We start from the raw sequence: 14310 nt of genomic DNA on the forward strand, positions 1-14310 counted from the left end.
TTTGAACTTCAGCAGGTTGTTTTGACCAGGTCTGCAGTTAGACATTTGCATTAACAGGTGGTTGAACAGGTGTACCTATTAAATTGGCCATTAGTTACCTCCACCAAGCAGGTTATGTGTTTTTTTGCCACTGTTCGTCTTCTTGAGAGCAGTGGAAGTCAAAAGTTTAACTATGGATTTCTATGAAATCTTCTTGGAATGTAGGTCATGACCCAAAAATGGAACGATGACATTTTATTGATCATCCGGAGTTAAGTGTATTGACATTTTGGTGAAAGTGTGACATCTTGGCAGAGGTTTGCACTCTCTGATTGCTTTCTCTAGTTAATATTTGTATCCCTTCATTTCTTAAGACATCTTCATTCTGTATCTTCTACCCTCTGGTAGACTAGCACTACTTATTTTTGGTTGCGACCGTCATGGCTGCATTGTATTCACTATAATTGCTTCCCATGTCATTTACCTCCATTGCAAATGTCCAGGGAGACTCAGGAAATGCAAAACATCTCCTTGTAACAGCAGCTGCAGGACCCGTGCCTGTTGTTTGGAATCTGACATGAGCTCAGCGTCAGTGTCAGTCCTAAAAATAACCGAGGGGAAGACAGGCGAGCAGGCAGGCCCTCCCAATGACTTGGCTAAAGCCTTTCGCCACGCTGCCCACTCCATGTTGATCCAACCAGCCGCTCCGCTACAAACTGCTCTTTACAGGAAGGATGAGCCATTATTTCCATTCTCTTCGTCTGTGGTGAGTTGTTTTTTTGTTGGGTCTTTACTTAATTTCACAGCATTTGATGACAGGAAGTGTAACAGAGCCTTACCATTACAGCATATTGCACTAATCGTGAGCCAAAAGTACTTTGCAGTCCTTGAAACAACTCCGTGATGCCATACTTAGAAGACGAGGGACTTTTTTACGCAACGTGTTTTACATTTTGTCTGATTAATAAGGGAAAGTAACTGTGAAAGGTAACTGAGGACAAACAGTTTTCCTGCAAGTGCTTATAATGTTACTAATGTTGAAAAATAAATGTTAATTCAGGATATTATTTACCACATATGTAGTTCTATTAATAATAAACATCTTATGACTGGTCATGACAAGTATATAAACACATTTCCAGAGCCTAGTTGTGTCTTAAAAGCAATAATAAGAACTTATTTACGTTTATAACATCTTATAAGATTGTTAGTTACAATTTATTACAGTAATGTGTTTCACTACTGTTTTACTTTTTAATGTTTTTAATTGTACCATTAAAACCTAAATATATAGAGTTCCACCACTGACTAACTTAAAAAATGCCTTAAGTAGTGCAACATCAGATCCTAAGTGATTTTAAAGGATTTTAGAATGATTTCTTCTGCATATTTACGTGTTTTTCTCCATTGGCAGATAAACTGATAAACTGAACTTGATTTGTGACCCATCGCTGCTGATCTGAGCCACATTGTGACCTTAACCATGGTGCGTAATGTGGATGACCTGGACTTCTGTCTGTCCTCTCATCCTCAAAGCATCCTGGAGGGCCTGCGTTCCCTCTGCTCTCACCCTAAACTGGTGGATGTAACTCTGTGTGCAGGTGGTCGGGACTTCCCCTGTCACCGTGGCGTGCTGGCTCTGTGCAGCAGATACTTCCACTGCATGTTCTCGGGCGACTTCGTGGAGAGCATCGCCGCGCGCGTGGAGCTCCACGACGTCGATCCGGACATCCTCAGCCACTTGCTGGACTTTGCCTACACGGGCAAACTAACCATCAACCAGAGCAACGTGGAGGGTTTGATCTGCACCGCCAGCCAGCTGCAGTTCCAGACAGTGAGAACCGTTTGCAGCCGATACCTCCAGCACCAGATAGATGCGACAAACTGCCTGGGGATCCTGGAGTTTGGGGAGATCCACGGCTGCCCTGAGGTGGTGGCCAAAGCGTGGGCTTTCCTCCTGGAGAACTTTGATGCTGTGCAACAAGGGGAGGAGTTCCTGCTGTCAGGAAAAGACAGGTTGGTTTCCTGCCTGTGCGATGAAGGACTACAAATCCAGTCAGAGAGCATCCGTGTGGAGGCCATCCTGAAATGGGTCGGTCACCTCAAGGAGGCTCGACTTTGCCACCTCCACGAACTCCTCACGTTGTCCCGCCTCGCTCTACTCAGCGTGGACTACCTGGCTGACACGCTGCTGAAGGACAGTCTGGTCCAGGCGTCTCCCAGCTGCAGAGAGGCTGTGGAAAAAATTCACAGAGAGGTGAGTGAGACAGTTTTGCTCTGTTTAATGTGTTTGTGAACAAAAACATGCTGCATCCTTCATCTCTGTCAAGCGAAACTATCAGACCTGACTGAGGGAGTTTGTTTGTATACAGCAGCAGCACGCGGGCATTTATCCTGACCGACTGACCGAGTATTTTTGAGCAGTAGAAGTCACATTGTTGTTCTTTATATTAAACCATATCACTTCCTGCGTGCAGAGTGAGATCTAACACAAGATCTAAACACGGTGTCAGCATTGTGTGAACCTATTGGGTTTGAATCTAACGGACATTTGTTTATATTTAAAAGTCACGCACTACAGCTTTAACATGTGCAAAGTACAAAACCAGTCATGGCTTTTACTTTTCTAGAAAATGGATTTCACATCAGAGCACTGGGACACAGCCACCTCTCAGAGCCCACAGCCAAACCTGCAACAGGTGCTGTTTGTCATGGGGGGTCGCTCACTGGATGACGACGACGAAGAGGATGATTCAGATGAAGACGAGGACAGAGACCCAAGGCTGCTGCCCAGGAACTGTGCCTTCTACGACCCAAAGACAAGTAACAACAAAAAAAAAGTTTAAAGTTAGCTCATGTTCACAATCTGTTTCACAACTGACATTTCTTGGAGAGACGCCTGATTCCTCAAAACAGTTTGGCAGATGGTGTTTGTAGGTTGTTAAATTTAGTGCTGACAGAAAAACAGCGACAAAACTGGATCAGCTTCTCAGTTCCTGAAATGAGCACTTTATTGCGCAGAGCTGGAAAAGGAGAGACCCACTTCTCCACGTCTATCATGTGTTTTTATCTGGTTTTAAGTTGAGGCACGACTTCTCTGGCCACAGTGTTGCAGGTTGAATTTACTGACTGTTGCATTTTAACAAGGACTCTGACATTAATGGACCTTAAGGAAACATGTACGTCTTTGGTAAACATCTGTGATCTGTGAAAAACCCTCTGAATGATGTCCAAACATTCATTCACATTTCTTTTTCCTCTGCAGAACAATGGCATGAGCTGCCAAATTTCCCCAATCCAAACAAGTGGGGTTACTCTATGGTGTCTTTGAACAATGATGTGTATGTCACAGGTGGGTCAAGTGTGCGCAGCCCTTCAAAGCAGCATTTTTGACCTTAAAGCAGAACTATGCATGATTTTTACCCTAATTTAACAGCTTCAGAGTCATCGTGTGGAGGTTAAATGTCTCGTTGCGGGGAGATTGGGAGATTGCAAGACCAGGGCCAGAGTCTTCAGAATCAGGAGGTCTCACAGTCTCATATTTGTGTCCCCCCCCCGTCAGACGGTCGTTTTCCTCTTCCTTGCTTCTTCCGACAACGGATTTCTCCGCTTCGTTTTTGCCAGTTCTGCCCTGATGAGCGTCTAAAATAATGTTTTCGTTGCCTTGATCATATAGCCGGTCCCTGGCTAGGATGTTCTATTTGTAGTGCCGTGAAGCAATTTGTGTTTCTCATGAGATAGGAGACTTTGCACCTTCTAATCCTGACGGCAGCGCTGATCTTGCAAAGCTGGTTTTCCTTTAACAGACGGCAGGGGGAGTGGAGACAGCCCCCAAACTCAACTTCCTGCATAGCTCTGCTTTAACTGAGCTTTCACAACTGCTAGTCGAGTCACAGCTAATACAAACCATTCAGGAAGTGAATGCAGCAAGTGCAACTGAGTTGAGGAAAAAAACTTACATAGTGTTTCTTTAACACAAGAGGGTTTTTGTTGAGTTGAAAACAAAACAACAGAAACGTTCTTTTCTTCACTTTTGTCCTTTCTTATTTCTGTCAGGGGGCTCAAGAGGTTCAAACACCAACACCTGGTCAACCACAGAGACCTGGAAGTACATCACAAGAGAGGGGAGGTGGGTTACCGTGGCACCCATGCTCCGGCCCCGGACTAACCACGCCTCGGCAGTGCTCAATGGGGAGATTTACGTCATCGGGGGTATGAAAATAAATAGAAATAAATGCCTTAAATCTGCCGTGCACTGAAAATCTCTCACCTCTGCGGTGAAGCTTCCCTCTGATATTAAGTGGTTTTTTTGCACATCCATTGAATCACAGTTTGTATGCATCTGTCTTTCTGCTCGCTTTTCTCATCTGTAGGTACCACGTCAGACAAAGTGGAGGTGGAGCATTATGACCCTTACAACGACACGTGGGTGTTGACGTGCCCGGCTTTAAAATATGTGACCAACTTCACCGCCACAGCGTGTTACGGGAAGCTCTATGTGATTGGCTCTTGTGCCGTGAAGTACAATGCTTTGACCATGCAGTGCTACAACCCTGTTATAGGTAAGGATCACAACAACTTCAGGTGTGTTTTCAGAGCCTTATTGGCAATTTTACAATAATAAAGGGGCCAGTGTGTAACATTTAGGAAGGTTTATTGGCAAAATATTGAACATATTACCCATAAGTTTGTTTGTATCAGGGTATAATTGCTTAAAAATCTTTTTTTTTCATGCTTCTGTAGTCTTAGAATAAGTCTTTTATATGTACACGAGGCGAGGGCCTTACTTTATGGAGGCTGTGTGTTTTATGTTTTAAAGTCCTTTCTTGGAGGTGGATAGCGCTGTAGTTTCTAGAGGTGGTTGGGAAGGAGTTTGCCATTTGTTGCAATCTGCAGTCTCACCATTAGATGTCACTAATCCTCACACACTCGACCTTCAAATAATAATAAAAATAAATAAATCCATCGTGGGTTAGTTTTTCATATAAGAATATCAATCCAACATTCATTGGAAATTGCTTCAATGCCAGAGAAGCTATTGTTTTATCCTTTATAATGACTTCATTCTTGCTATTTACAGGATTTCAACCACAAAGACGTACTTTGCTGGTGTTTTTGTAACAATTTCCTGACATTTCAAAATAAAATACTCATTGAAAAAGTCCTGCCTCTCTCCAACATCTGTTGTCTATCCATGTATGGAACTGCTTTTGATTTGGAGTGTATCACATTTGCAGTCAGACGGTATCATCCAAACTTATTGTTCATTACGTCGTTTTAAATGAAACTCCTGAGACCAGACATCATGTAAAATTCATTATAGATGGATGTAATTTCCTTATTCTTAATGTTTCTTTTACAGATAACTGGATCAGCGTATGTTCCCCCTTCATCCCTAAGTACTTATCCTCTCCACGTTCAGTATGTGTGGATGGTTTTATTTATCTGGTTGCTGACAACACTAAGAAAGTCTACTGCTATGATCCAGATGCGAACATGTGGCAGAAGGTGGGTTTACGAGGAATCACTACTGACACAACCACATCCAAAATCCTTTTCACTGCCCATATTTGTCCCTGCCACCATCAGGTTCAGCTTCTGCACATGCTGCACGAGAACGGCGGTCTGGTGGCCCTGGATGGGAAGCTGTTTGTCACTGGAGGTCACTGGAAAGGAATGGAGGGCGACTACGGCGTGGAGGTGGAGGTTTACAACAGAGCGCCCAACACCTGGGAAATGGAGTGTGTCCTGCCGAGGCTGTGGTTCTACAGCGGCGTCAGCACCATCTTCTTAGACCCGTCACAGTGGCCCGAGCTGTTCCCTGTAGATTCGACATAACGTGCTCCTGTAGTGACAGCACTGAACTCAGTGTCTAAGAGTTCACAGTCATCATAGTTCCTATTATATTTATTTTACAATGCAAATGGTATGTCCTAGAGTAGTGCGTCACATGATCCTCAGGTATTGTTTTGATTTTAGGAACAGCTTGGCCACTCAGCTGGTATTTATTTATACTTCGGATGGTATCGTATGTCTTTGTGCTATTAGATGTTCTTCGTGAATCATTGTCGAAAACTGTTTGTGTTCCAGATAAGTGGTGGTGGTCTCTATGGAGACAAAACTTTGAAAATCCTTGACAAAATGCTATTTCATCACTACTGGAGAATTATCCACTCAGCATTTCAAATGATTTGGCCCCAGCCACTCTATGATTTTATGTGCATGCGGCTGTTAAATTCCATTATTTCCTAATGTCCTCTCTTCTAAATTGTGCTACACCATTTCACCATGTCACTTTTTCCTGTAGCTGCTGCAGAAAATAAGTGGAACCTTTAGGACTTTTAAATCCGTTTTTAAGCCTGTCAAAAGCTGCTCAGCTGTGCACGCATTAATCTTTATTAATCTTTATTCTAGACAAACCATGCATCTGTGACTTTCTTTCTTTCTTTGTTGTGTACTATGTGTTTGGGAGGTAAAAGTCATATGGTGACTTTTATGCAGATGTGAATTAGCTCTAATCTATAATCTGATTCAACACTTACTTGAGGAGATGAGCAGAATCTTTTTAAATCACTTCTTAAAACCCATTTTTTCAGACTTGCTGTTACGCAAGGTTGTGTCTTTACCTTGGGTTTTATTTATTGACTTATTACCTTTTTATTGCACTTACTTGTTTTGTGTGACTTTATGTTCTTATCTTTAATTCTCTTTTGCTTTTTATAGATTTTGACATTTGGTGGCTTGGCCTTTGTTTTTCTCTTGCCCGTAAGTTTCCTGTTTTTGCTTCGTAAACTTGTATTTTTAAATGTGCACGATTAATAGATTCTAATTGTATTTATAATAATGATAATGATTGTTATTATTATTATTAAGTGACATTTATGTGCTGCCTGCCATTAAAATAAACTTTGAAATACATAGAAATCACTGCTCATTTTCTCTTCCTTGTGGCTTTATCATTAACCCATTGGAATCCAGTGTCTTGGGCTCACGGCGTCTGTGTTGCCATAGAAACACCCAAGCCAGCATTCTGTGTCCATGGCAGAGGCCCGGAAACGAGAGGTCACCATGGCAACCTAGACTAGGATTAGTTTAGAACTTTGGCGTTTGCCTGCAGTCTATGCTGAAGTTTCTCTAGTTTTTACACAGATTTTCTGTCTTTGTGTAGGTATGAGCAGTATCTTTATTTCTTTCTCAACATGCAGTTTAAATAATATATTCAAAAGTCTGCGTTTGGTCTAAATCCAGGTTTTATTAGCTACAAAAAAGCTAATGCTAGAGCTAAAGAGTTAAGTGGGACTAGCCGTTAGCTTCATTAGCATCATTAGCTGTCATTGTTAAAGCTGGGACTTTGGTGCCATGAGTTGTCGACGGGAGCAAACTGTTCACTCACCTCGACTGGAGGCTGTGATTCAGGTACGTGACGTAAACACCTGTGTTTAACATGATAACATGTTAATGCAGTGGAGCTAGTGCTAATGCTAATGCTACTGCTAACATGTTTTCACGGTCATTCCAAATGTCTGCTGTTGTTGGTGTGTTCGTGTCAGTTGCGTTGAGAATCACAGGTGTGTGTAATCAAGTTCATTAAAGGCTGAGTGATAACAAACACCTGCGCCTTTCACGTTATTTTCTAGTGCGCGAATCTTCTAACGTTTACGGTAATCGTAATGAAACCACACTGAAGAGCTAGGAGTGACTGTTGTGACCTGAACATAAAACAAGATTAAATCTATTGTGCCCTGGAATAAAAAGCTTATTTTACATTAGTAGTCCAAGATTCAAACACTACTAAACTAAGTCCTAGACTACATGTATGAATAATATGGAATACTTTTACTGTGTACTTTTTGAGTAATCCTCTGTCAAAAGAGGAGACAAGACTAAGTCGATTTCGCCCGACTTTGACATGGAATAAAAAGCTTATTTTCCATAAGTAGTCCAAGATTCAAACACTACTGAATTAAGTACTTCCGAGACTACCTGCCTGAATGTCTGCTGTGAAAAATGCTGTACAAAAACATTAAAATTCTCTACTACAACTAAAAACATACATTCTAACATTCCTCAATAAAAGTGCTAAAGGATTAGTATCCAAATATTTGAGGTAACAAAGGCTTATTCAACATAAAAGCCCAACTCAGAATAATATTGATTAGGGCTACAATGATTATTCGATGAAATTGATTGCTGAATTAATCGTCATTTAATTGGTTTGAGTGTTTTTTTTATAATAGAAAAAAAAGCTTTCTGATTTTTTAGCTTCTTAAACAGAACTCCTGGTTTCTTTGCTCCATATAACAAATAAAAATAGACATTTGAGAACATCATCATTTCCAGGTTTGGGAAACACCGGCCCACATTTTTCAAGGTTTTACGGACTAAACAACTAATGAACGGATTAATTCATCGTGAAAAATGACGTTGGTTGCAGCTCTAATAGTGATTATAGGATTCTGTATTTGGGATGGATTTTGATGATAATGAGAATTAGTGTATGCCTGATGCCCTAAATATTCAGATGCTTTTTCTTTTGGAAAGTCTTTTATACACTCGATAATGTATATAATGTAATGCATTGTATATGAATAACTGAGCGTTTGTAACTCGTGAAATTCGATACTTACTGAAAAAATACTGAAAAAACTATACACAGTAATCTAAACACTCTCAAACAACAGTTGCAATAATTCTTTTGTAAATACAATTTCCATATTAGTGAACCTTTATAAACTCCAATACATTTGACCTGTGTAAGGTACTGTATGTCCATGTATTCCAAAGTATGAATACTGATGACCTCGTACATTGCTTTTGTCTGGTTTTACACTTTATATATTATAATAGTCTCTATAATCTTAACTTAAATGAGGTTGGTCTTTTCTGCTCAACAAAGTGAAGTGTCATGGTGATTAATGTGATTTTTAGAAACTGGAGGAATCTCTGCTTCAGTCCGACGGTAGCTCAGGAGAGCAGACTCTGTCAGTTGGAGGTGATGGACGGGAGTCCGGTGTCTCGACTGTGCCTGTCTCCACACGCATCCGTCAGATCATCGCCCGCAACCTGGCGGAGCAGCCAGCTGGTAGGGAATTGAAATGCACAGGCAAACGTCCAGTAGAGGCAGTTTTCATAGATATCAGTTATCATTTTACAGTTAAGTGGTAAGACTGACACCTCTGTGTACATAATCTGCTTCATAATCCCAGGTGAGAACTCTGAGGTCAGTGATCTGGAGGGGAGAAGGGCCCGGAGGGAGCCGCTGTCTCTGAGCCAGATGGAAGTCAAACAGGCCAATCACACAGACAGGGTAAGAATCAGCAAGCTCTCGTGCGTTATACTAACTTTTCAGCATTTGTTTTAACAAATGTGCGCTGTTTTTTAACATTTAAGATAGTTTCAGGCAATTTGATTTACAGCCAGCACTGAAAAATACAACAAATCATTACAACAATTGGTACAAATGGTTTTACAGTTGAATACAAATGACACCATTTGATATTTCTACTGTAAAGATTATTTCGATTGCACACACGTATGTTTCAAAACATGCTTTGAATACCATACAGAAATATTTTCCATACCACAAGAACGGGATTAATATATATATATCAACGTTGCAGCATTTTATCAGCGTCAATAAAGTAAAATTTTATATCCTAAATTAATATGGCCTGATTACAAAAAAATTAACAATAATGTCTGACAAATAGCTCACCGACTATTTTAACATCTCCACCTGCCACAAATGTGTATAGTACTGTATATATATAATAATATAATATAATAATAATGTATTTAAAAGTAGAATTTCATTATTTTCAAAGGCAAAACATTATGTTAGATATTTAGATATATAAAATACAACACGTTCAACAGGAAACAGATAAAGTCATATGTGGTGTGATGGCTGTTTGATTTTGTTCAGGGTGGATATTGCTGAGGGAGTAAAGGACTTTTTGTAAATGCTTTCACGGGCCAGTGGGACTTTAAAGCGTCTGTTTGATGAAAGGAGGCATCTCCGACGCAAACATTCTCCCTGTGTGAACAACAAAGACGTGTCAAACACAGCACTGAACACTCACACCTAATAAAGGCAAAATATTCCCTCTGAAAGACTCCTAATGTTCAACTATCAAGTCTAAATGCAGTCTGAGTCCAAGTGCGAGTCATCACTGCTACAACAAACACTACATGTAAGACACACTGTCTACTCGTTTGTAATCTGAACAGCACTACGACATAGACAATCCTAATTATACAATTGTCAGTAAATTGAATTTTTAAACATCGAGTGTTTCCCACATTCTCTAAGTGAGGTCGCATGAACAAATATTGTCAGATGTTGAAATGCACTCTTGAATCATATAATGTTAAATGTGTGCTGTTATGTTTGGAGATGAGATGGGGAACGTCAACCACATTAGAGCATTGACTGCAAGAAGAAAAAAAAAAAACCAAAAAACCAAGCTGCCTGCGTTTGAAATGGAATATGGTTACAGTAAACATCAGTGTCGCACGACTCTTTCCAGCAGGGAAAGCCTTTTGGAGCTGAACAAACAAACACACACAGCTTGTGCATGTACTGCAGTGAAAACCTGATTGAATTTATGGAACTTGGCACAAGCACAGATTTTCTGTCATACATTTTTCTTTAATTAGTGGCAAGGGAACTTTATGTAGTACACATTACTCACTAAGTATGTGTGTGTGTGTGTGTGTGTGTAAATCTATGTCTGTGAGGACCACAGAGCTTTAGACTTGATTTTAAGAAGTTTGTGTATGCACACACACACACACACACACACACGCGTGTGCATCTGCATGCATACGCTTGAGTGTTTATAAGAGTAAATAAGAGAAGGGAGGGTGGTTTCATGAAGGGTTGCCTTGTGGTGTGTTCAGGTGGACTCTGACCCCCTGTGCTCACGAGAACCGCCGTCTCCCTTCTTACCCCCCTCCCCCCCCCATGTTTGCCCCCTCTATGCAGCGTTTTGGGGGAAAATTGTCAAGGTCACTGGCCTCCTCCCCTGGAGACCGCTGAAGAAAAAGCTCATTTTCAGTGGTGTACAAAGCAGGCATTTGTGATAACACTGTGCTCATTCTGCAGCTTAAACCTAATGAACACCCGCGTACCTTTGGAGCTTATTTTAAAACCAAGGCTATAAATATAACTTAATTAGCTTGGATGTGGATGTGATTGAGTTGATATTTTTAGATGTGCGAAAACTTCTAAACGGAACAAGACGAGAGTCAGTGACTGGACTATTTATGGTCAATGTGTGAAACTCAAAAAACTGTTGTGGAAACACCATAAACACTTTTCAGTGGAACATTTGCCAAACGGCCTAGTGCACTAATTAGCATATTCATGATATGATTGTGTTGTGATTACTTCCTTCCCTGCTCACTTACATTATTTTGCATCACTTCCAAACTGCTGCTGAACAAAGATCAATAACATTATTTATTTTCTTGTTCTACTTTGACCTGATTTTTATGTCATTTTGTATTCACATTACACTGTTTTTTAATATATTATTTTTTTCTGACATGTAATTCGCAGAATGTAAATAATACAGAAAAAAAAAACTACGTTATTTATGTGTTAAACCTAAAATATATGCAAGATTGACATTGACACCCTGAAAGGAAGGCATTTTAAAGTGCCTTCAGTGAGTGACATCAAGTGCTTATTGAGATAAGTCACAGTTGACCTGTTTACCTCCCTGTTACTTCATGTGCCTGAAAACTTAACTATAACAAATAAAATCCTCCACTGTGAGCTTTTAGGTCTACAGATCTTCCCTTGATTTAAAGTTCCTATGAATTTAGCTGATTCAGCACCAATCACAATGTTGTGACTGGAGGTGTGTATTCGTTCACCTGATCACATGAAGACTGTTGTGCTGTGATTTCACATACACTGAAAACTGTAGAAACGTGCATGCTAATTCATATTTAGTAAATAATAATAACAAAAGCAGCTGTTGCTGTCCGTGGCTGGTCGTAGTGATTTAAAGAGAAATCATAACTGTTTGCCTTAAGCTGAATCTCTCTCACCATCTCACAAGTCATGAGGTTCATTATCGTGAGACGTCGTGTTGTGACTCGTCCGCTCCAGTGAAAACTCTCATCCTCTCCTCATTGTTTTCTCGATCCGCAAAACACCAGCTTTGCTTTTTATGTGATGTTAAATGTGATGTGCCAAGCTATGCTTTAGAGACGTATGACTATGGCACTGGGATGAAACTAACACATTACGTACATTAAACGTTCGCTCTGAGCATTTACTGCCAGAGGGATCATAAATCATATACAGTGATCATTTTGATTTGTGTGTATAATCATAATTTGAAGCCCGTGTCAGGATGTTTTAGCTTTTTTTGGGAGAGCATCCAGACAATTCATATTCGCTGCAGTTGAGCAGTAATTCAGTGTAATTGCTCGCTGGCTTTTGGTAGTATCATATTATAATAGTAGGAATGGTATATAAATTATTCTTCATTGAAATGAATGATTTCAAGTAAATTTCATCTGATGTTACATTTGTATAATAGATGGATGAAAGAATAGGAGTTTTTATTAATACAGATTTTGAAGTTGTCGGACTTGATACATGTATTTACTGTTTATTTAGTTGAAAATCAACTTTTGAGAAGCATTATTGTCTGTGAGGTCATTTTCATGTCAACATTTGTCCCAGTGGACTTCAGCGTGAGCTCACTTCCTTTGAACTTTACACACTGTCATTGAATTGAATTGAATTGAATTGAATTGAATTGAATCCTTTTATTGTCATTTATACCAAGGTACAAACGAAATTTAAAATGCAAACCTCCATGTGGTTTAAAAACAAAAAGACATACACACAATCAACAACAATAAGACAGTAAAATTCAATATTGCACAGCTTCCTAAAGTGCACAGTCAATTTTTAAAGTGCAGTCAGTGTTTTCAGTGTCAGTCAGTGTGGGCAGACAACTATGTGCAAGAGTTCAGTTGCCTGATGGCGCTGGGGTAGAAGCTGTTGAATGTTGAAATGTGTCTTTATAATTAGCTCATTGCTCAAGGACATAAAGAGTAAACGTCCAGCTGCAGTGTAGCATCCATAAAGAGAATTCTTGGTTACATTTGTCTATTCCAGTGGTTCAACAGCTGCAATTCCACATCCATTATTTGATCAAGTAATTGTTACAGTTTTATTTTTGCTGCAGTTTTATTCTAGAAAACTTTACCAGAGGGGCCACACGGTGGTGTAGTGGTTAGCACTCTCGCCTTGCAGCGAGAAGACCCGGGTTCGAGCCCCGGTTGGAACAAGGGCCTTTCTGCATGGAGTTTGCATGTTCTCCCCGTGTGCGTGGGTTCTCTCCGGGTACTCCGGCTTCCTCCCACAGTCCAAAAACATGCAATGTGGGGATTAGGTAAATTGGACACTCTAAATTGACCGTAGGAGTGAGTGTGAGAGTGAATGGTTGTTTGTCTCTAGTTGTGTGTGGCCCTGCGATGGACTGGCGAACTGTCCAGGGTGTACCCCGCCTATCGCACGATGTAGCTGAGATTGGCACAGCACCCCCCGCGACCCTCTGGTGGAGGATGAAGCGGTTAGATGATGACTGACTGACTTTACCAGAGGTTTCGGGTTCGACCCCCAGCATCACTATTCTATAAGCCAATGCGTCCCTGGGCAAGACAACTAACCCCTCGTTGCCTCTGATGACTGTGCTAGCAGTGTGTGAAGCACATTTATGGGTATAATAAATGTGTGATAGCATATGCACTCTATGAATGTGTGAGTGAATGGGTGAATGGTAAAAATGTAGTGTAAAGCAAATATAGAGTGGTTATAATGGTATGACTGGTAGCTTCATAGTTTCTGTACAGACCCAGAGCAAAGTGTATAATTCCCAAAATGTCAAGTATTCCATTAGGCACATGTTGTATGCTGGTATTTGTCCCTTCACATCATTGTTTTGCTTTCTGAAATACATCCAATGCTCATCATGTCACAATGTCACATCAAGTCATTCCACAGGATGTGAATATCCTAAATGTTTCCAATTTGTCCTCATTTTCCCAGTGTCTTTGTAACTTATAGAAGAACATTAATAATTCAGTACTGGTGAAGTCACACCTGGGCACTAAAAGTCCTCCTCTGTGCCTCTGTTAAGTCACTCAGTGTCATCTCTGGTGACCCTACAGAATTGCACCTGAACCTGGATAAACCTTGACCCAGTTTGTGAGCAGGACGGCCTCAGGAGGTTGGAGAATGTGTTGGTTTGAATTCTGAACCCTCCGTGTTGCTCTTGGAGCCTCGCCAGTGTGCATTTTCTC

General features: G+C 40.6%; 2 protein-coding genes across 5 annotated transcripts in view; both read left to right on the forward strand.

Moving 5' to 3' along the window:
- The first annotated feature begins 574 nt into the window (after positions 1 to 574).
- klhl30 (kelch-like family member 30) lies at positions 575 to 6903 on the forward strand. 3 transcript variants are annotated; one of them, XM_044044430.1, is made up of 9 exons: positions 576 to 745; positions 1394 to 1465; positions 1581 to 2236; positions 2610 to 2802; positions 3245 to 3331; positions 4036 to 4191; positions 4353 to 4541; positions 5342 to 5487; positions 5569 to 6903. In XM_044044430.1, exons 3-9 carry the CDS (start codon positions 1643 to 1645, stop codon positions 5815 to 5817), a joined length of 1614 nt encoding a protein of 537 aa, XP_043900365.1. In that variant the 5' UTR covers positions 576 to 745; positions 1394 to 1465; positions 1581 to 1642; the 3' UTR covers positions 5818 to 6903. The 3 variants fall into 3 exon arrangements, with proteins under 3 accessions (XP_043900364.1, XP_043900365.1, XP_043900366.1); XM_044044429.1 differs by having other exon boundaries at positions 575 to 745; positions 1394 to 2236; XM_044044431.1 differs by lacking the exon at positions 1394 to 1465.
- Positions 6904 to 7006: 103 nt separating this feature from the next.
- The window catches only part of crocc2 (ciliary rootlet coiled-coil, rootletin family member 2), a 43754-nt gene continuing 36450 nt past the window's right edge, over positions 7007 to 14310 (forward strand). For both annotated transcript variants that reach the window (XM_044044432.1, XM_044044433.1), the window contains exons 1-3: positions 7007 to 7395; positions 8908 to 9061; positions 9186 to 9286. In XM_044044432.1, coding sequence (XP_043900367.1) covers positions 7339 to 7395; positions 8908 to 9061; positions 9186 to 9286 — 312 coding nt within the window. In that variant the 5' untranslated portion in view covers positions 7007 to 7338. The remainder of the gene's footprint in view (positions 7396 to 8907; positions 9062 to 9185; positions 9287 to 14310) is intronic.

Source organism: Solea senegalensis, linkage group LG14, assembly GCF_019176455.1.
Source record: "Solea senegalensis isolate Sse05_10M linkage group LG14, IFAPA_SoseM_1, whole genome shotgun sequence".
Lineage (NCBI taxonomy): Eukaryota > Metazoa > Chordata > Actinopteri > Pleuronectiformes > Soleidae > Solea > Solea senegalensis.